At 39.9% G+C, this 24,094-nt stretch overlaps 1 protein-coding gene across 1 annotated transcript in view; it reads right to left on the minus strand.

Moving 5' to 3' along the window:
- The window catches only part of LOC126185200 (kelch-like ECH-associated protein 1B), a 461,339-nt gene that overhangs the window by 14,419 nt on the left and 422,826 nt on the right, over window positions 1-24,094 (minus strand). The window contains exons 5-11 of the mRNA XM_049928077.1: window positions 21,482-21,595; window positions 19,231-19,395; window positions 18,183-18,332; window positions 14,737-15,015; window positions 14,278-14,469; window positions 11,955-12,166; window positions 6,240-6,445 (exon numbers count right to left, since the gene is read on the minus strand). Of these exons, the coding sequence (XP_049784034.1) occupies window positions 6,240-6,445; window positions 11,955-12,166; window positions 14,278-14,469; window positions 14,737-15,015; window positions 18,183-18,332; window positions 19,231-19,395; window positions 21,482-21,595 (1,318 nt within the window). The remainder of the gene's footprint in view (window positions 1-6,239; window positions 6,446-11,954; window positions 12,167-14,277; window positions 14,470-14,736; window positions 15,016-18,182; window positions 18,333-19,230; window positions 19,396-21,481; window positions 21,596-24,094) is intronic.

The following is a 24,094-nucleotide window of genomic DNA, read 5'->3' on the forward strand; positions in this document are numbered from 1 at the left end:
GCAGCAATGCAGGCTGCTATTCTCCCATGGAGACGATTGTAGAGATGCTGGATGTAGTCCTGTGGAATGGCTTGCCATGCCATTTCCACCTGGCGCCTCAGTTGGACCAGCGTTCGTGCTGGCCGTGCAGACCGCGTGAGACGACGCTTCATCCAGTCCCAAACATGCTCAATGTGGGACAGATCCGGAGATCTTGCTGGCCAGGGTAGTTGACTTACACCTTCTAGAGCACGTTGGGTGGCACGGGATACATGCGGACGTGCATTGTCCTGTTGGAACAGCAAGTTCCCTTGCCGGTCTAGTAATGGTAGAACGATGGGTTCGATGACGGTTTGGATGTACCGTGCACTATTCAGTGTCCCCTCGACGATCACCAGTGGTGTACGGCCAGTGTAGGAGATCGCTCCCCACACCATGATGCTGGGTGTTGGCCCTGTGTGCCTCGGTCGTATGCAGTCCTGATTGTGGCGCTCACCTGCATGGCGCCAAACACGCATACGACCATCATTGGCACCATGGCAGAAGCGACTCTCATCGCTGAAGACGACACGTCTCCATTCGTCCCTCCATTCACGCCTGTCGCGACACCACTGGAGGCGGGCTGCACGATGTTGGGGCGTGAGCGGAAGACGGCCTAACGGTGTGCGGGACCGTAGCCCAGCATCATGGAGACGGTTGCGAATGGTCCTCGCCGATACCCCAGGAGCAACAGTGTCCCTAATTTGCTGGGAAGTGGCGGTGCGGTCCCCTACGGCACTGCGTAGGATCCTATGGTCTTGGCGTGCATCCGTGCGTCGCTGCGGTCCGGTCCCAGGTCGACGGGCACTTGCACCTTCCGCCGACCACTGGCGACAACATCGATGTACTGTGGAGACCTCACGCCCCACGTGTTGAGCAATTTGGCGGTACGTCCACCCGGCCTCCCGCATGCCCACTATACGCCCTCGCTCAAAGTCCGTCAACTGCACATACGGTTCACGTACACGCTGTCGCGGCATGCTACCAGTGTTAAAGACTGCGATGGAGCTCCGTATGCCACGGCAAACTGGCTGACACTGACGGCGGCGGTGCACAAATGCTGCGCAGCTAGCGCCATTCGACGGCCAACACCGCGGTTCCTGGTGTGTCCGCTGTGCCGTGCGTGTGATCATTGCTTGTACAGCCCTCTCGCAGTGTCCGGAGCAAGTATGGTGGGTCTGACACACCAGTGTCAATGTGTTCTTTTTTCCATTTCCAGGAGTGTAGATGTTGACTCTGACATTACTGGTATATCGAAGCACCACTTAAATAATTTGACAATTCAGAGACTTGCTTTACCAGGAAACATAATAGCGGGCTGTTTTTCAAGGTGTTCTTCGTGGAGAGGGAGAATAGCCATGTATATAAAAAATAGTATTCCATTTGAGTCCATAGACATATCAAAGCACTGCACTGAACAGGTATTTGACTGTTATTCAGGGAAGTTGAATTCAGTGAAACTAAACTTCTAATTGTTGTTCTGACTTCAGAGCATTTCTGCTCAAGCTAGTTCTGATTCACTTGTTGCATGTGGTGACTTCAATATTAATTTTGTATGTGATTGTGCAAGGAAAATGATGTTGGAAGATTACCTAAATTCATAATATCTGATGCATATTGTATTTTTTCAAGCCATGGTGCAGGAGAACAGCCACAGACAATATTTTTATTCATTCTTCATTACTGAATGGGCATTCTCTTAGTAAAAGAGTGAATGGCCTTCCAGATCACAATGCACAGATTTTAACACTAAAAGGTTTTTATACTCAAAGAAGTGTTATATATAATTACAAACTATGCAGAAAAACTAATCCAATGGCAATAGAGAGCTCTTTAAGAGTCATTAAGGAACAAGAGTGGCAGGATGTTAATAGTGCTGATAACACAGCTCACAACTATAATGCTTTCCTTAACACATTTCTCATGTACTTTGAAAGCTGCTTTCCATTAGAATGTTCTACACAGGGTACTAGCAGTAAAAGGCAGTCTGGGTGGCTGACTAGTGAAATAAGGATATCATGTAGAATGAAATGGGAATTATATCAAAATTTTAGAAGAAGTCACAATTGAGCTACAGTTGCCTGTTACATACAGTACAGTAAGATGCTTAAAAACATTGTTAGGAAGGCAAAGAGTATGTGGTACACAAATTGAATAGCTAATTTGCCATATGGGCAGTAATGAACGAAGTGTCTGGTCAGCAGCACAAGGTCAACTATATAAAGTCAGTACATGGTAAAAATGTTTCTGTTGCTGCTAAGTCAGATATATGAACAGTATTTAACAATCACTTCCCAAAAATTGCTGGTGAATTAAATACAAACTTAGTTTCTGCAGGAAACCATATAACTTTTGGAAAATGCTTTTCAAAGACTGATGTCTGGAATACTCCTCTTGTGATACTGACAAGTGGGAGATTGAGTCAATAATTAAATCACTGAAGACAAAGGACTCTCATGCATATGATGGAATATCTATCATAATATTAAAGTGCTGTGCTGCATATGTTAGCCCTGTACTTGGCCATATTTATAATTTTGCCTCTAAGAATGGTCAGTTTCCCGAATGATTAAAGGACTCATTAGTAAAGCCACTTTATAGAAAGGTGGAAACGGATAATGTAGACCATTTTAAACCTATTTCTATGCCATCAGTGTTTGCTAAGGTTATTGAAAAGGCTGTGCATGTAAGGATAATTGAGCATTTTATTTCACATAATTTGCTATCAAATGTACAGTTTGGTTTTAGAAGTGGTTTAACAACTGAAAATGCTATATTCTCTTTTCTCTGTGAGGTACTGGATGGATTAAACAAAAGATTTTGAGTTCTAGGCTTCTTTTTTTGTTTAACAAAGGCGTTTGATTGTGATGATCACAAAATATTGCTCCAGAAGTTGGACCATTATGGAATATGGAAAGTTCACCTCTTACTTTAATAACAGGCAGCTAGAGGTCATTCTCCACAGTATTGAGAATGGTTATGATATGGGGTCTGAGTGGGGCACAGTTAAATGTGGGGTGAGGGGGTGAGGGGAGCAGGGCGGGGGGGTTGGGGGGGGGGGGTTGCCCCAGGGATCAGTGCTGGAGCCACTCCTGTTCCTTATTTATATAAATGATATGCCCTCTAGTGTTACAGGTGATTCTAAAATATTTCTGTTTGATGATGACACTAGCTTTGTAGTAAAGGAAGTCATGCACAACATTGGCACTGTTTCAAATAGTACAGTTCAAGACATATGTTGATGGCTTGTATAAAATAAAGTAAGGCTAAATCTCAGTAAGACTCAGTTTTCACAGTTTCTAACACACAATTCAACAAAACCTGGCATTTTAATTTCACACAATGTGCATATGATTAATGAAACTGAACAGTTCAAATTTCTAGTTGCTCAGATAGACAGTAAATTGTTGTGGAAAGCCCATGTTCAGGATCTTGTTCAAAGACTTAATGCTGCCATTTTTACTATTAGAACAGAATCTGAAGTAAGTTATAGTTCAACATGAAAAGTAGTCTACTTTGCTTATTTTTATTCCCTTATGATGTATAGTATTATATTTTAGGGTAGCTCTTCCCATTCTCAAAGGGTATTTTTGGCTCAGAAATGGGTGGTTGAGGCAATAAGTGGCATAAGTTCGTGAACCTCTTGTAGACCCCTGTTCGTTAGTCTGAGTATTCCAACACTGGCCTCTCAATATATATATTCTTTATCGTCATTTCTTGTCAACAATATCAGCTTATTCCCAAGAATTAACAGCTTTCATTCACTTAACACTAGACAGAAATCCAATATGCATTTGGATCGCACTTCCTTGACTGTCATGCAGAAAGGTGTGCAATATACTGCTGCATCCATTTTCAATAGCTACCACAAGAATTCAAAAATCTTAACACTTTCAAATCCAAAATAAAGAGTTTCCTCATGTGTCACTTCTTCTATTCTGTCGAGGTGTTCCTTGAAAAAAATAAGCTGATTGCATTTACATAAACTTATAGCTTGTCATTTTTTTGGATCCATAAACATTTTATTTTATCTCTTATTACTTTTCTGTTGTAATTTTATGTACTGACACATTCCATGACCTTCGAAATTTGTTCCTCAATTTGGTCCTATGGTACTAAATGTGTAAAATAAAATAAAATAAAATAAATAAAAATGGCTCTGAAACTCTAGCAAGTTTTGATATGATCTCTCTCTTCATTCACGTTCCTTTGTCTGATTCATTACAGCTAATTGAGGAATGCTTGGTATTGAACTAACAAACCTGTTTCAACATGTGTTGACTTCCACTTACTTTTTATTCAATGACCAGTACTTTGAGCAGACAGATGGAGTTTCCATGGGAAGCACATTGCCATGTAGTATTGCAAATTTGTTTATGGACAACTTTGAGGAATGCACCAAGGAAATGCTTTGAAACATGCATATTTTTCAGATATGTAGACAATACTTTTGTCATTTGGCCTCATGGCAATGAGAATTTGAATGGCATCTCAAAACACCTGCTTCAGTCCCTCCATATATTTGTTTCATGATGGAGGTGGAACTGAATGGCTGTCCTCACTTCCTTGATGTGTTGCTCTGGAGGAAGGCTGATGGTATGTTTGGACATGCTGGCTATAGGAAACCTACTCACAATGACTTGTATCTATGAGCTGCTATTTGTCACCATCAGGCTCAGCATGAAGGGGTACTTTGTATATTGGCTCGCAGGGTCCATGCAGTTTCAGACTCTGAGACTTTGTTGGCGGAGTTAACTACTGTTGTGGACACCTTTCATCAGAATGGGTATTGTGAAAGACAGATCAGATGTCCATTGTGCATGCACCGTGTGAGTGATGGTAATACCAAGTTGGCATCATGGTCTCCTGCCTTTCTGCCTTACACAAGAAGTGTTTCCAACAAGATTGACTGTATTTTGTGGAAATATGATGTGAAATGTGTTTTCTCACTTTCATCTAAGATTAAAGCCATTTTAGCTTCTGTTAAGGATGAGCTTGGTTTGCATAAAGCAGAAGTCTATTGTATTCTTTGCAAGTGTGGAATGTCATATATTGATCAGACTATTAGGACCATGGAGGGCTAGTGTACCGAGCATAAGCATCACAACATGCTTACAGTGGTCAAGAAAATTGGCTATTGTAGAACATTGTCTTGGCAGCAGTCATCCTGTGGAACATAACAATGCAGAGATTCTGGCATGCGCTTCCAGCTATTGGGATAGTGTTATTATGGAAGCAGCTGAAATTAAATTATCAAGTAACCTTATAAATAGAGATGGAGATTTTTGCTTAAATTCTGTGTGGAATCCTGCTCTCTCTTCTTTATGAAAAAACAGAGGGACAGAGTTAATGGTACCTGACATACTGTTTAGTAATTTTCACTGTTGATAAGGTCTGTCATTAGTCAAATTCAGTTGTGTGGTGGTGCTTGCATTTTTAGTGTGTGTGTGTGTGTGTGTGTGTGTGTGTGTGTATTTCAGCATTTCATCATTCCCAAATTGCTCTGCAAATCAAGGTTTTAAATTCCGTTGTACAGGGCTTACTTGCTGCACCTTTGCCTTGAAAATGACAGGGTGATCACCCGTTGAAATATCAGTGATTGTTGATGAAGACACCCAGCTGCATTCTTGTAAGTTATTTGAACATTGTATGTGTTGGAAGAACTTGGATCTCACAATGAACTTCTATTTGGGTATCATACAAAATTAATCTTCATTTCTTACATATTATTTTACTTTGGCATTTTATTAGAAGAAAAAACACCTTCAAAATCAGTTAGGTGGAGGTAAAGTTCTGTGTTCTGGTCCTAGATGAGCCAATCTTCCCTGATCAACTATTGTGTCATCCTCTGCCAATGGAATCATTGGTTGTGCTATGGAGGGGCATGTTTTCAACACACCACTCTCCCAGACATTACCAGGTCTCTTGACCTGTTAACCACTACTGATCTGTTGAGCAGCTCCTCAGTTCACATCAGGAGACTGAGTGTACCCCATACCAGTCCTTCTACCATGGAAAAAATCCCTGCCAGTACTGGGAATCAAACCCAGGGAACCCAATATTGCAGCAAGCCATGCTGACCACTCAGCTACAAAGATGGACTCAAAACCAATTACTTGTTAGCATTTACTGCCACATATTACATGAATGCACACATACATACTCACAAAGATAAGAATTCTATGCTGAATGCCACAAGACTTTTATTAATAATGTCATACCTGCACCACTGCGACTGACATTAAGAGGTGCCACCATAGTCCATTCATCATTCTCTGGATGATAACATTCAACACTACTCTGCCTGGCTTTGCCATCATAACCTCCTATAGCATAGAGTAACCTGTTGACAACAGCTACAGCAACTCCTAATCGTTTCACATGCATTGGCTTCACATTTGTCCATGTGTCTTCATCAGGGTCAAACCTAAAAAAAAAAAAGAATTCAATTTAACAACAGAAACAATCAATTTTTGACAAAATAATTTAATTGGATGGATAAAAATTCTACTCAACAAGCAGTGGCAGAACATACACATAAAATACGGTTATAACTATAGGTAAGCTTTCGGAGCAGTGACTTTATCTTCAGGCAGAAAGGTTGAAGGGGAAGGAAGTTGGATGAAGGAAAAGGATTGGAGATATCGAGGAAAAGGGTTAGATTTTGGGAAAGTTACCCAGAACAGTGGGTCAGGGGAGACTTGCCGCATGGGATGAGAAGGAATGACTGATTGTTTGGGATTGCATTGGTCGAGATTTGAAAACCTGAGAGCTTAAAGGTGCAAGACAGGATAATATGAAAGCCAGAGATTACTACTTAAACATCATGCAGGAGTTAATAAGAGTGAAAAGCTAAGTGCATTGTACATAACAGAGGTGGCAGGGGGCAGTAAAAAATAGACACGTAAAACAATGAAAGATGTAGAAAACTAAAACAGAGTGAAGAAAAGAGTAGTTGTTGTGAAGAAATGCTGAGGTGGAAGAAATTAATGTAAATTATGGCCAGGTGGGTGGTGAGAACCAAGGACATGTTGTAGTGCTAGTTCCTACCTGTGGATGATGATGATGATGATGATGATGATGTCTGGTTTGTGGGGCACTCAACTGCATGGTTATCAGCACCCGTACAAATTCCTAATCTGTGCACAGTCCAATCTAGCCACTTTCACGAAATGATGATGGAATGATGAGGACAACACAAAGACCCAGTCTCCAGGCAGAGAAAATCCCCAACCAGGTCAGGAATCGAACCCGGGACCCCGTGATCCAGAGGTAGCAACACTAGCCACTAGACCACGAGCTGCTGACCCCACCTGTGGAGTTCTGAGGAACTGGAGTGTGGGGAATAGTCCAGACAGCAAATGTGATGAAACAGGTAGCAAGGTCATTATTTTCATGTTATAGAACATGCTCTGCAAGAGGATATTGCATGTTGTCAGCGTACACTTTCTGCCTATGCCCATTCATCCTAATTGATGTTGTACTGATGTAAAAGGCTGAACAATGTTTACATAACAGCTGGCATATGACATGTACCATTTCACATGCTCTACAACATGACAGTCATGAGCTTGATACCTGTTTCACCACATGTGCCATCTGGATCCTTTCCCCCAGACACCAGTTTCTCAGAATTCCACAGGTGGGAACCAGCACTACAACATGTCCTTTGCTCTTGCCACCCACCTCACCTTAATTTATGTCAGTTTCTTCCATCTCAGCATTTCTTTACAGTAACTACTCTTTGCTTCACTCCGTTTTAGTTTTCTACATCTTTCATTGTCTTAACTGTATTTTTTTCACTGCCCGCCCCTCCCTCCTACCCATGTTATGTACAATGCACTTAGCTCTTCACTCTTATTAACTCCGGCACAATTTTTAAGCAGTACTCTGTCTTGCATATTACCCTGTCTTCCACCTTTAAGCTCTCAGGTTTTCAAATCTTGTCCGATGCAGTCCCAAACAATCAGTCTTTCCTTCTCATCCCATATGGTAAGTCTCTCCCGACCTGTAGTTCTGGGTGACTTTCCCAAAATCTGCCCCTTTTCCTAGACCTCTCCAGTCCTTTTCCTTCACCTCTCTTCCTTCCCCTTCAACTCTTCTGACTGAAGAAGGAGACACTGGCTCTGAAAGCTTACCTAATTATAACCTCCTTTAATGTACATGTTCTGCCGCCACTTGGTGAGTAGAGTTCAATTTACATTACACAGACACATATGGAATTTTAGAAACAAACACACACCTAACAATGTAGGCTAAAATGAAATGCATATATTAATAAAGTTATTCATGTTTGAAGGTGTTAGGTAAAAAGTATGGTTCACATCACCAACAAACAATGATTATTGTACAATGCTGCATCACTGTAAGTATATATAATTTTCAATATGTTGCCCATAATATTCTGAGGCCATCAGTATCCTAGTATTGTAATGAAACAAACGCAATTTTAAACCAGAGTGACAAGTTGGCATTTTAAGCCCAGGTCCAAGAAGAAGTCTAGTGTCTTAACCACTGCACCTCATCTTGTGATCATCATTACTTAAACAGCTTTTGTTCAGTTGTCAGTAACACAGTGCCACAGAATATATTGTAATATCAGCTACACAGAAATTAATGGTAACAAGGTGAAAATAAAACAAAAACAATAACTTGATATTAAGGTGCAGATTATTGGGAAAGGGTACACCATAGGAATTTAATTATACTCTTGTTCATGTTTTGAAATGTGAACAACATATGCTGTATTCAGATTGAATCAATCACTGTTAATTAATTAGACAACTGATAGTAGCTGATCAGGTAGGAGCAAAAAACAGGAACTGCAATTTCATAAAATTCACTTTTGCATACAATATAAACAAAACAGAAATCAGAAACTGAGTAATTTGCAAGTCACGTGAAAGATAACTGGCATATGAAAAGGGCACCTATGGTCATGGAAGATCAATGATCCACTTTGGTCTACTGAAAGAATTATAAGAAAGGAGAACAAACACATACCAAATAGTTATGTGACTCATTCTTGAGTACTGCTTTAGTGTTTGGAATCACACAAAGGCAGATTAAAGGAAGACATCGAAGCAAATCAAAGACATGTTGCTAGATTTGTTACCACTAGAGTCAATCAACACCTGAATATTATTAGACTGATCAGAGATCACAAATGGGAATTGCTGGAGGGAAGACTATGTTCCTTTCACAAAACACAGTTGAGAGAGTTCTGAGAACTAGCACTTGTGATAGAGTGCAGAACAATTCTACTGTCACCAGCATATACCTCACGTAAGGACTGTGAACACATGAGAAATCAGAGCTTGTGTAGATGTAGAAGCATAGTAATTTTCTCCTCTCTCCATTTGCAAGGGGAACAGGAAAGGCAATAATTAACAGTGATGTAAGGTATCCACAGCTATGCTCCATATGATAACCTGCAGAGTATGTTTGTAGATGTAAATATCTAGAAAATTGTTGACGAAAGAATTTGGTGCCTGTGCAACAGGATGAATTTCCTCTTCAAGTAGATATTATCTGTTCCTACAACAACTATGGATGTGTAGATACTTGTATCTAGCAAGCAAAAATAAACTAAAATAACAACAACAGGAATGATTCGGAAAAACCATGGGAAACCCAAATTTGAATGGCTGGGTCAAGTCAATAAGCCAGTATCCTCTTTACATGAACATACTCTGTACTTAAAATGTTTATAATCATAATAAAACAACTGATAAGATCTAAAATACTTAGAAACAAAAACTATTATCTGCTATTCCATTGCATAATAAAACTCAGTTAACTTGATCTAAAGTCTTCCTTCAGCAAAGTGTGGGTTTCAGTTTGGAAACCTGCAGTCTGACAGTGAAAGTCTTCAACCATTGTGGAAACTGATCAAGAATTTATGTTTCAGACACCTTTCTGAACAATAGTTAACAATGTGTTCCCTAAATAGATATTATAGCTCTGTCTTATGTTCACTGAGTGCTCGTTCCCTTTATCCAGGTTCTTGTTTTCAACCAGCAGTCTTGTGAGTCAGTACATGTTCTGTGATGTTAAATTAAGATTCCCAGTGAAAGTGAATGGAACATATGGTTCAGACAGTTAGCTTTGAGACAAAATATATTCTTTCAGTCTGAACCAAGTTTTCTCAAAGTTATAGCCTGTATGACACCAAGGAATTAAAGTATGCAACATACACCAATTTTAGTGTGGACAATTTTATAATAATTAAGATAACCATGGACTTGACTAAAAGAAGGGACTGGTTGATAAAAACACATCCTGATACATCAATGTACCAATGTACCATCAATTTGGTAATGGAGGGAAGTTGGGGGGGGGGGGGGGGGGGGAGGCAGCACTGAAATTTCAGAAGCAGACCAAGGTTTGGCTACAATATGCAGGTTCTAATGGATTTAGGATGCAGTAGTTATGCAGAGATGAAGAGTTTTGCAAATGATAGACTAACACTGAACTGCATCAAACCAGTCCTGTACTGAAGACTGCCACAGTGACAATATGGTGGCTCCATTCAGATTCTGCAGTTTGTCACGCTCATGAACATGTCCTTCCAGGAGAGGCCCACAAGTGTGGTGGCTCCAGCTTGAACAAATTGTGCCCCCATGGTTAGAAATTTAAATATCCATGGGAATAGAATTCTGCAAGTATATAGGTGTACTATCTTGTATTGCAATTAAGAGCCTGCCTGTTAGCTGAGAGTCAAGAGCTGCTTTCTCCAGAACATGATTTGCTATATTATTCAGTTGGTGGCCTAAATGTTGTACCACTTATAAATAAACCAGCTTTCAAGCTATATTCAACTGTTACAAGAAAGTTCAGGAAGGAAAATTTGAGTTTCACATTCAGTCAACAACAACATCATTATAGAATTAGAAACAGATCACTTGCCTGGACTTGACAATTACGGGGAAAGAAATCAGTCAAAAAGTATGGGGAAAGAAATTAAAATGAGGAACTGTGTGCCGGACTGAGACTCGAACTTGGGACCTTTGCCTTTCACATACTTTTTCATGCTAATGATCAGGTCATCGAAGCAAACAATTAAGAGGATATGTCTTACACACTTAGGAAACTGTTGGAAGAATATAAAAAGTGGGGTTTGAAAATTCATTTTGTGAGGACAGAATATCCAAGTTGTGGAGAGGAGAGAAATAACTTGGCCATTGATAGACATCAGATTAAAGTTTGTAACGAGTTTATGCATCTGGGTAATTACATAATGGAAGATGTGACAGATATCCAATGATGGAACAGGCAGGGAAGGGTGACTACCTAAAAATTAAGTCCTGTACTTTGTTCCAAAAAATAAGTTTGAAGGTTAAAATGTAATTACAGAAATCCATAGTGGAACCAGTAACAAGTTATGGAAAAGTGTATTAAGGACTCACAAAAACAAACAGAGATTAAAAGCTTTAGGCGGGACTGCTACGGTCGCAGGTTCGAATCCTGCCTCGGGTATGGGTGTGTGTGATGACCTTAGGTTAGTTAGGTTTAAGTAGTTCTAAGTTCTAGGGGACTTATGACCTAAGATGTTGAGTCCCATAGTGCTCAGAGCCATTTAAAAGCTTTAGAAATGAACCACTTGAGAAGAGCATGTAGTATCTCCATAGTATCTCCTGACTTCACTGGACAATACATGAGAAAATAAAAGAAAGAATGCAAATCCATCATAGTATTATGGATAGGATAGAAGAAAGACAGCTGGAATGGTTAAAGAAAAAGAAAAGAATGTCCATGAAAAGGGTGGCTAAGCGATATCCAAGAAGTGGTGGAGAGAAGAGGAATATAAGAGGATGAGGAAGTATGTGGAGATGAAGTTGTTTGATGACAGAGATGTGGGATGTGGTGACAGCTGTAGGACACCCACAACATGTAAGGAATTGATAGCATGTTGCTGTAAAGTAAAATATAATTACCTTTCAACACTGTTGTGATACTCTGAGCCTGCTGAACCTCCAACTGCATACAGATAACCATCCATAACAGCCACACCAACACGGTTTCTCGGAACAGACATGGGGCTGCAAGGTCTCCATACATCTTTAGCAGGATTATACCTGTCCACCCAGTCTGAGTCATATCTAGAGTCTGGAGAGTTGTGGCGGCCTCCCACAGCATAGAACATTCCCTGCAATAAGAGAATGTGATATTTTGGATTACATTTGAAAATAACTATAGACTTTACATTTCAGAAGAGCAATGCAAAATTGGAACAAGTTTTGCTAAAAGTCTCTCTGCTATTATGATTTATGAACAAGCAGCATTATTTGTGGTGAAGACTTATAAAGCTTACTTCCTAGTAACAATGAATGGCCCATGGGGCACCTATAGAAAGCAACAGCACAAAGGAGAACAAACATACAAAATTTGCATAATTAACAATTGACTCATATTTATGAATGAATAACCTCAGGAACTGCAACAGTTTACAATGGGTAGGCTCATTGCATCTTGGATTGTACTATAGTTGCAACATCCAAAACTGTTAGGAAGGACTGAATATGAGATTGCACCACAGGACATTATGTTACCTTTGTTAAAATGGGTTAAAAAAGTCTCCATTTAGTAGCAGTAGTAGTAGTAGCAGTAGTAGTATTTTTTAATTATTGTACACAACAAACAGTTATTACAATAAGTGTGTTAAAATGATGTATATGATTATATGCCTTATTTTAATTTTCTAGGTGTAAGTTGTAATTTTAGAAGAACAGTAAATAGTTTTGTCTCAATAAGAGGTGTGTGAGGCTGTGATAGGGGGGGGGGGGGGGGGGGGGAAGGGGGTTGGGGGGAGAGGGAGGGAGGAGATTATCTGTTGTCTCACTTGTCTCAGGTAGTTCAGATTTTGGACCTGAAATGTAATAAATAGAACTGAAATCAATAGGTAAATCTGTTATGTTGGATGCAGGCAAAATATCAGGGCAGAGAAGCAGTTATTATAACTTTGAGCAAAATGGGATTTCACAGGTGGTTATTTAGAGAATCAAAATAATACAAACAACTGGAAGCAAATGTTGATTCAACCTGGGAGAGCAATGTTTGATGCTATTTATGAATAAGTCTCAATAAAGACAAAGACAAATACAAGAAATATACAGTATTTGTAACACAGATAATGTACACAATGTGAATTTCATTGTGAGACACAGCTGATATCAGTTTCCTATGCAAGATATGAGAGTGTAAAAAAAATCTGAGTCACATAGTAATTAGTAGAAGAACTATTATCCAGTATGGTAAGTTATGTGTTTTCTATGTTCTAATAGTACTTTTCCTACATAATTAGCAGGTATTTTCCTTCAACTGTGGAAACATTTATATGTAATCCCAATCAAATAATACAGACCATAAAGCTGGAAAGAAACCTCAACAACTGGGATCAAGATTTTTAAAAAAAATGTGTATTTTAATATCAGCATATAATATACAGATTTATGTCAATAGCTCCTCTCATGCCCCCTCATTCCAAGCTGCTCAAGATGTGAATAGAGAACAAAGAGTTGGATACAGGGACTATCATAATAAAATTAGCAAAGTCTGAAGCTAGTGACAGTTATGTTTCCAGTTTAGTTTTATGTTTTGTTTTTATTTTATTCTCAGTTTCTGCTATTCCTATGTTGTTTTGACAGAGCCAGAGAAGCAAGCAATGGTATAAACAGTGGAAGGAGATAAAATTTTATCATTTCTGTTATACCCAGTCTGTTGTATGTGAAATATATGGTACAGCATTCATATGTATATTCTTACAGGAATTAACTACATCACCAGAATTTCCAGTTGAGGCATGTTGATAACTAAATCTGATCACTTAAGTCTACAATAATGCATACTGTATCACAGAATTTTTCATACTAAAGGCACACATAGAGACCTGGATACTCTTCTTGTTTGACTGCACAATATGATTAGTTTTCTAGAAATTCTTTTTATTGGTGAGAGCCATAATTTTTTACTTTTTTATTTATTTACGGTTCCTGTAAATCTAGCGTTGTATGGTATAAAATAGACATTTGATCAGCCATTAGGTAATACATACATCTATGACACCAAATACTATCTATTGCATGATTTGTTTAATACAGAACAAATATTGCTGATTCATTTGAACAGTTCCTTCTAAATGCATGTTGGGATTCTGGTAAAGAACAAAAGGAACACACAGTTTTACTTCAGTTTTAATAACCTCTTTAGACTCTGATTATTCACTACCTCTTCTGAATATGAAAAATGCACTATACACACCTTTAGAAAAGCGCCTCCCAAACCAGATCGTGGAACAGTTAAGCTAGCAAGTTTTGTCCATGTACGGTCATCCACATTATATGCTTCCATTACATCAAGTGAATTTCGAAAATAGCCTCCAGCAATATAAATAACTCTTGGAGTATTTGGTGTTCGTTCCTTCACACATGGCCGTTTATGCAGAGTTAGATCCTGAAAAAAAAAAGTTGTTGATTGTCATGAAGGTTTTGTTATGGGCAGCAATGCTGAAGTTACATCATCTTGACCCACATTAAAAACAAAACAATAGCACTGTCACAGTCTCTTGTAGAGAGTGTTTGAAAAATGTAATAATTGATGGACATTTACTGTAAACAACTTTATAAGATGATTCAGTGAGAAATAGATGGAGTGTATTTCACATTTTTCAACAATAATTTAGAAAATTATAAAATTTTGACACTGTATCCATTCACTAACCTTAAAAATTTGTGCAAGATATTCTCTGCAAGCAGGTAATTTCTTTAGAACATCACAGTTCTTCATCTGCTCATGTAAGAAGCTTGGTGTAAGAAACTGGCACCTTACAGCATGAAGAATGTGTTCCATTTTTGGGAACCTGTTTTCTTCATCATATTTCACCCATTTCAAAACAGCATTGTACACTTCTCTTTCTTCCGTTACATTAAGCTCATCTTTCTTGATCAGTGCAACCAACTGTATGGCTGACAACTGAAGAAATTCTTCCTCTTGGCAGACCTATACACAAACAAAAATGCCACTTTTGTAATCAAAAGGTTATTACAACACCACATTTTAATTAAAAAATAAATCAACTCTTAGGAAACTCAAGTTTCTCACAGTCAAAATGCATTTTCTTCAGGACTACATGACCCTACATTTTTCCAGAATATTTATAAACATTAACAAACTACAAAATACCAGTACCAGTAATACCTTCCATTAGCAAATCATTCTTCATGTCTGTATCTGTTGAAAGTGAATCATTTTCACAAGTTACAACTTTATGCCCAAAACATGTATATTTTTTGTAAGTTATGGCAGCATTACACTACAATGTTGCAAAATCAGTGAGTGACCTTCAGTGAGAGACAAGCAGAAAATGGTTCAAATGGCTCTGAGCACTATGGGACTTAACATCTATGGTCATCAGTCCCCTAGAACTTAGAACTACTTAAACCTAACTAACCTAAGGACATCACACAACGCCCAGTCATCACGAGGCAGAGAAAATCCCTGACCCTGCCAGGAATCGAACCCGGGAACCCGGGCACGGAGACAAGCAGAGAAGCATGCTATTGTCAGAGACTAAAAACTCACCAGTCACATTAACTGTGAGAAAAATAGTTCGAATATTACATTCTCCCAAGGAGTTTCAGGCTAAATGAGACAGCTCATAGGCAAAAAAGCTAGTCTGTACATAGTTCTGTTCTTTTGTCTTTTGTACTTGGGGACACATATTTTTTTCCAAAAGGGAGAAGATGTGTGGATGGCACACTAAATATGTTTGAGCCTCTGATGTAAGAAGCTGGTTCCTGTTGAAATACTACATTTGGCACTTTCTTGTTGCACTGGGCCACGGTGAGTTATATATGGATAATCATTTTAAATTTATATATAGACAGGCATTCATTACTATTTTCCAAATACCTAACTTCACTCAGATAAATACAGTTCACAAACTAAAATAGCTTTTATTGATAGAAGTAAACTGTCATCACTAAGATTTACCTACAGTTTTCATCATAATGAGAAGAATGTATTGCTTAATTCTCCCGAAATGAATGTTTTTGTACTTAAGTGCACTGTGTCTCTTTTATCATTAAGTTACATCATTCAAAACATCTTACAAAGAACCAAAAAATGAAAACTGGACAAGAGATGGTGAACATAGTGAATCTTTATTAAAGAAACTCATGCCTGTAGGCAGAAATAATGCTTTGTTGCCCTATCATCTAATACAAATAACATAAAAGTTTCATGTGATGATACTAGTTTATAAGAGCTTGACTGTCAAAGAGACTAATTAATTATGACAATACTACATTTATGTTCACTATTTATTTCATAAATTTAAATCTTCAAGTGGTTAGCAAATAATATACACTCCTGGAAATTGAAATAAGAACACCATGAATTCATTGTCCCAGGAAGGGGAAACTTTATCGACACATTCCTGGGGTCAGATACATCACATGATCACACTGACAGAACCACAGGCACATAGACACAGGCAACAGAGCATGCACAATGTCGGCACTAGTAGAGTGTATAGCCACCTTTCGCAGTAATGCAGGCTGCTATTCTCCCATGGAGACGATCGTAGAGATGCTGGATGTAGTCCTGTGGAACGGCTTGCCATGCCATTTCCACCTGGCGCCTCAGTTGGACCAGCGTTCGTGCTGGACGTGCAGACTGCGTGAGACGACGCTTCATCCAGTCCCAAACATGCTCAATGGGGGACAGATCCGGAGATCTTGCTGGCCAGGGTAGTTGACTTACACTTTCTAGAGCACGTTGGGTGGCACGGGATACATGCGGACGTGCATTGTCCTGTTGGAACAGCAAGTTCCCTTGCCGGTCTAGGAATGGTAGAACGATGGGTTCGATGACGGTTTGGATGTACCGTGCACTATTCAGTGTCCCCTCGACGATCACCAGTGGTGTACGGCCAGTGTAGGAGATCGCTCCCCACACCATGATGCCGGGTGTTGGCCCTGTGTGCCTCGGTCGTATGCAGTCCTGATTGTGGCGCTCACCTGCACGGCGCCAAACACGCATACGACCATCATTGGCACCAAGGCAGAAGCGACTCTCATCGCTGAAGACAACACGTCTCTATTCCTCCCTCCATTCACGCTTGTCGCGACACCACTGGAGGCGGGCTGCATGATGTTGGGGCGTGAGCGGAAGACGGCCTAACGGTGTGCGGGACCGTAGCCCAGCTTCATGGAGACGGTTGCGAATGGTCCTCGCCGATACCCCAGGAGCAACAGTGTCCCTAATTTGCTGGGAAGTGGCAGTGCAGTCCCCTACGGCACTGCGTAGGATCCTACGGTCTTGGCGTGCATCCGTGCGTCGCTGCGGTCCGGTCCCAGGTCGACGGGCACGTGCACCTTCCGCCGACCACTGGCGACAACATCGATGTACTGTGGAGACCTCACGCCCCACGTGTTGAGCAATTTGGCGGTACGTCCACCCGGCCTCCCGCATGCCCACTATACGCCCTCGCTCAAAGTCCGTCAACTGCACATACGGTTCACGTCCACGCTGTCGCGGCATGCTACCAGTGTTAAAGACTGCGATGGAGCTCCGTATGCCACGGCAAACTGGCTGACACTGACGGCGGCGGTGCACAAATGCTCCGCAGCTAGCGCCATTCGACGTCCAACACCGCGGTTCCTGGTGTGTCCGCTGTGCCGTGCGTGTGATCATTGCTTGTACAGCCCTCTCGCAGTGTCCGGAGCAAGTATGGTGGGTCTGACACACCGGTGTCAATGTGTTCTTTTTTCCATTTCCAGGAGTGTAGTAACACATTTCTGAGACTGAACACCATGATGCAATGATATCAGTTTTTCAGTGATTTAATATTATGAAAAAATGGAATATTTACCAAACTTTATCGCTATTAATAAAGTTTTGTTTTCGTATACTGCAATACATCAATGCATGATACTGAATGGGCCAAAATATTAATGTATCACCTTCCAAAATATCTCTGTTTACATCACTGACAAAATACAGAATAACATAATAAGGTAAATTATGGAAAAGTATCTGCATGTGGTCTAGTAGTTCTCTGGGATTTTGCAGGAGTGGCTATTATTGTCTAAGATGTATAAGTTAAAAATATAAATAATAATGATATAAAATATAAAAAAGCACAGAGTACATAAGATTATTACCTGGGTGAAATGTTGTACAATGAACTGATTTGCCTTTTGGCATAAATCTTTACAGCCATGTTGCTCAGCAAATTTAGCAATGCCTATTGCATTGCTGGGATCTAACTGTCGCTCAAGAAACAAACAGCAAGCATCTATCACATTAGTCACCTAAATAAAATGGAAAAAGAAAAGTTAATGAAACACTTGATACATGAAGAACAACATGTTGGGAAGAAAATATAATGAAATCTTTCTACAATCTTGTATACATATTAATTCATGCAAGTTTACAACACTACCATCACACTCAGCAATCAGAATTTTACTGGCCTAAAGTAGTTTTGAACATCACCTTGGAAACCGTGTTACCGTTATTAGATTACTGACTCCATCTTACCATCAACAGCCACTGCTACACTACTGCAACACTAGCACGCACACGCACGCGCATGTGTGCACACACCCATGTATTCATGTTCTAATAGTGTTTTGTACAGTGTGTTGAAGTATAAAAGTTATATTTTGCAAGTTTTGCTTACTTCTGCAACACTTGAACTGCACAATGGTACAACTACAACTATATTTTGTTAGAGGGCTACAGCTTTTCCACTTCATCATTATTTCCCATTGCACTTGTCACAGTTGGAGTGCCACAATTTTCAGCAACAAAACAGATTCCTATTTTCACAATTGCCATGTTTCCTGTGTTTATTGCTAGCTCAGACATATTCGTTAAGAAACATTTTTTGTGGTTTTTTTTAATATTTATATGTAAGGTCATTCAGTTTTTTATGGTCAACAGTGGGTCAGAATATGCTTTTATTCAGGATAAGCATTGCATATAAGAGTAACATCAAGGCTAATTCGGTTATTTCCTTTGGGAGCCTATGCTCTTGTAATGAATGCACACATCTAGACCATATATTTCTACAAATGCTACAGTTTTAAAAGTGTAATGCAAAACTAATTTGTATATTTTATATCTTGAGAAAGCATATAAAAGTGACATCCCATACATGGAGCCAAACATCTTAAGATTGTATGCCTAAGCTGATCTCTACCATACCTGAAACATAGTTGCAGCAGGTAAAAGTTGACATACAGTAACTTCAGTGACACGTATCTGACCAGTATACATGAAGTACATGAGACGAGCCATTGCAGTGGGGCATACACCTTGTAACTTCACTCTAGACATTTCACATTCTTTCAAACCTCCTGTGAACATTGCCTGTGAACACAAAGATATAGTTCACTAAAAAGTTACATGGGAAATCTTGACAGTAAACCTTAAATAACAGTAAATGCCACTGTATAGAATAATAATCCTAGCAAACACACTGATATGAAATGCATAAAATCTCTGTTAATCTAGATAAAGTTAATCATATTACGGTGTCCAATCACATTAATGTGACAACCTGTCAAAAGCCTTTTGCAGTGCAAACTGCAAATCCCAGTGAGACTTGTAGGAAGAGTGTCGATGAGGTTCTGGAAGGCACTGACAGGGATGTGGAGCCATGCTGACTCCAATGCTGTGGCCAGATGCACTACATTTGTCAGTTGAGGATCTATGGCCCTAACAGCCCAGTCAAGGTGGTCCCACAGATTCTCGACTAGGTTTTAATCTGTTGAGTTTGGAGTATGTTAAACACATCCTGGTGCTCTTTGATTGATGCACGTACACTGCAAACTGTGTGGCATGAAGCATTGTTGTGCGGACAGATCCCATCCTGCCAAGGAAAAACAAACTGGATGTATGGGTGGACATGGTCGCCAAGGACAGATGCATACTTGGGGTGATCCACTGTGCCTTCCAGAATGACGAGATAACCAGGAAATGCCACAAAAATTTTCCCGAGACCATAACACTCCCTCCTTTGGCTTGGACCCTTCCGACAACTGTTGCAGGGTGTTTGCTTCCTGTCCAATGGAGCATAAACTGTGATTCTTCTATAAAGGCCACCTGCCATCGCTCATTGGATGTCCAGCAGGGGTATTCATGTACCAATTTCGGCGTTCTTCACTGATCGACAGCAGTCAGCATGATTGCATGAGACAGGTGCCTGCTGCAGAAGCTCATACACAGTGAAGTTCACTGAACAGTCATTGAGGAGAAACTGTTGGTAGCCCCTTGGTTCATTTGGGTGGTCAGTTGCTCAACAACTGCATGTCTATTTGCCCACACTCATCACTGCAGCTGTCATTCACCCCTATCATCTATGGCCCATGGTGCACTACAGTTGTAATGGCTATGGTTTTGGATTGCGCCATTTTTCTGGGCACAGTACACTTTAATCATGGTGTCACACAAACAGTTTACAAACTATTTTGGAATCGCACCAAACCTTGACCCAAAAGCCATTGATCATGCTCTTCTGGATGTCAGATAAGTTGCTCCCAAAATATGACAATGACTGCACTGTTTTCCATGTCCCCGCTACACACATTACATACCATCCACAGCTAGTGCCAGGTGGTCATTGCATGTTGATGTTGAATGTAGGTGGTAGTCATTTTCAAATGACTGAACTGCATAGTTAGGGACAAAAATTAATCAATGAGGAAGAATTTTAGCACTCTGCGCATTTCATTCCAAAAGGTCCCAGAAGTTTTCAAAAGAATACTAATTCAAATGACATAGCAAAGCCATTATTAGCAATGTGGAGGGATATATTCTGGCAGTCCCAACCTGTCATCTCATTTTAGCTACAATTGCTGGATGAATTCACTGTATGCTTAGATGTTACAGCAGTATGTGGTGGCACACTGGTAAATTCTCCAAGCTTCTTTAGTGAATTACTTTTGGTATGCCCAATGAAACTCACTTGCTTTTGCTACTTGATTATATCAGTGTTATGTTCCATGTTTAATATGTTGTTATAATACTGGATCATCTATTTGGACACACTGAGCACTACTCGACACTCCCTAAACTGTTGCCTTCAGTACCACCACTCAACCTTTTTCTTCACAAACTGCAGATGTCTAAAATTGCACTTAGCTCCAACATGCCGTGTAACTAATTTATTGTCCTAGGTGCATATATGTTTTTTTTAATTCTATAATATTAAGAATATAGAATCAACATACATCACCTCTCCCAATAAACAGTCCATTACATACAACAAAGATCTTGTGTTAAGGACAATACTAGCTAAAAAAGTTTGCTACTTTTATTTTACATTTGTTGTGACATTACATTTTCTTATGGAATAGCACTTGCAATAAATGACACACGTTCTACACAAAAGTACCCAGAACTGTGGCAAACAACTTCATAGAGTTACTTTTTTTCTATTTCACAGAACCCTCACCTTAAAGTATGGACTAGCAGCAGCAAGAACAACTTTGTGTGCATGGAAGAGTTCTGAGCCAACCTCCAGTACCACATCAGTTAGCATTCGATTACTCCTCATCATACACATCATCTGTAACAACATATGTTACACATCATTTTAAATAAAAGTGTTATTTTAGAGCATAAAAAGTTATTCTATTCATTTGTAAATACAAGCTAATAGAAATACATGTAAAGTTAACATCATGGATGGGTAGACACTGTCATTGTACGAGGTGTAATTCAAGTTCTAAGGCCTCCGATTTTTTTTCTCCGGACTGGAAAGAGATAGAAACATGCGCATTGTTTTAAAATGAGGCCGCGTTCATTGTCAATACGTCCCAGAGATGGCAGTACCGTACGGCAGATGGAATTTTACCGCCAGCGGCGAGAATGAGAACTGTTTTAAATACTTAAAACGGCGACATTTTCCTTACTTGAACAGCATGCAATCATTCGTTTTCTGAATTTGCGTGGTGTGAAACCAATTGAAATTCATCAACAGTTGAAGGAGACATGTGGTGATGGAGTTATGGATGTGTCGAAAGTGCGTTCGTGGGTGCGACAGTTTAATGAAGGCAGAACATTGTGTGACAACAAACCGAAACAACCTCGGGCTCGCACAAGCCGGTCTGACAACATGATCGAGAAAGTGGAGAGAATTGTTTTGGGGGATCGCCGAATGACTGTTGAACAGATCGCCTCCAGAGTTGGCATTTCTGTGGGTTCTGTGCACACAATCCTGCATGACGACCTGAAAATGCGAAAAGTGTCATCCAGGTGGGACGGACGACCACATGACTGCCCATGTGGCATGTTGCCAAGCAATGTTGACGCGCAACGACAGCATGAATGGGACTTTCTTTTCGTCGGTTGTGACAAGGATGAGACGTGGATGCCATTTTTTCAATCCAGAAACAAAGTACCAGTCAGCTCAATGGAAGCACACAGATTCACCGCCACCAAAAAAATTTCCGGTAACCGCCAGTGTTGAAAAAATGATGGTGTCCATGTCCTGGGACAGCGAGTGCGTAATCCTTACCCATTGCGTTCCAAAGGGCACTACGGTAACAGGTGCATCCTACGAAAATGTTTTGAAGAACAAATTCCTTCCTGCACTGCAACAAAAATGCCCGGGAAGGGCTGCGCGTGTGCTGTTTCACCAAGACAACGCACCCGCACATCGAGCTAACGTTACGCAACAGTTTCTTCGTGCTAAAAACTTTGAAGTGATTCCTCATGCTCCCTACTCGCCTGACCTGGCTCCTAGTGAGTTTTGGCTTTTTCCAACAATGAAAGACACTCTCCGTGGCCGCGCACTCACCAGCCGTGCTGCTATTACCTCAGCGATTTTCCAGTGGTCAAAACAGACTCCTAAAGAAGTCTTCGCCGCTGCCATGGAATCATGGCGTCATCATTGTGAAAAATGTGTACGTCTGCAGGGCGATTACGTCGAGAAGTAACGCCAGTTTCATAGATTTCGGGTGAGTAGTTAATTAGGAAAAAAATCGGAGACCTTAGAACTTGAATGCACCTCGTAATAGATGGAGAGTTTTGGTAAGTAGGTTCACTCTTTACTCTTGTGGATGATCCTCCATGTAATTCCACAGAGAATTAAAATAAGTCCTAGCTTCAATGAAGCTTCATATTATTTGAATATGATGCTTTACTCACCACTATTGCCCAATTTCAGCCTAATGGTCATTTTCATGTGTACATGTATATACAATTATGCATATGGAAATAGCAGTTCATACATGAAATCAAAAATAAAGAAAAAATGTAAAGGCATGTTAAAAAAGCATAACTGATCCAACTGAATATAAATCACATTACAAAATACAATACCAGGTACCTATGCTGACAGCTATTGCCAAATGAAATATGTGTTATACTGTACACATGTAGATCTACATTAACAGTCAGTAACTGTGCTTTTGAAAATGACTATTAGATTGAAATTGGCCAAAAGTGATGAACAAGGTGTCTCATTCAAATAATATATTGTGTCAGGGAAAAAATGACTTCTTTTACCCAATGTTCAATTGCTTTGGACACAAGCATAAGGAAAACCAAAGACAATTTCACTGAAGAAAGGAGACTGTTGGAGGGAACTGGCATGACTTATTCAGAAGTAACTTGGGCCTACCCATTCCTGCAGTTCACAACATTCTTCAGCATCCATCTATCATGTGAAGATATCTTCCTCATAGGTACAATGGTCTTTGAGAGAGGAGCAGATGGTACATCATGGAATGTGGTACTTACAGATATTCAAGGAATAAGAGAATTGTGCATATGATTAGATGAACAACAATATTAAAGACAGTTCAGTGGTTCCAGTGCTACAATATTCCTACAAAATTTCAAAGCAAGAAATTAGTGATTCAGTATTGTGATAAATATGTCACATATAAACATGTTGTTGTCAAGACAATGGCTCTTTTTAACTGTGATAACATTATTGCTAGCAACTTCATATGGTTACCAAGTCATTAAATGGGGCTTATAAGTGTTACAGGGGGCTTTTTTTGTGAATCGCCAGATTCTGCCCACTTAACCTTACAGACATATTTCATATGCACTTACT

Source organism: Schistocerca cancellata, chromosome 4 (genome assembly GCF_023864275.1).
Source record: "Schistocerca cancellata isolate TAMUIC-IGC-003103 chromosome 4, iqSchCanc2.1, whole genome shotgun sequence".
Lineage (NCBI taxonomy): Eukaryota > Metazoa > Arthropoda > Insecta > Orthoptera > Acrididae > Schistocerca > Schistocerca cancellata.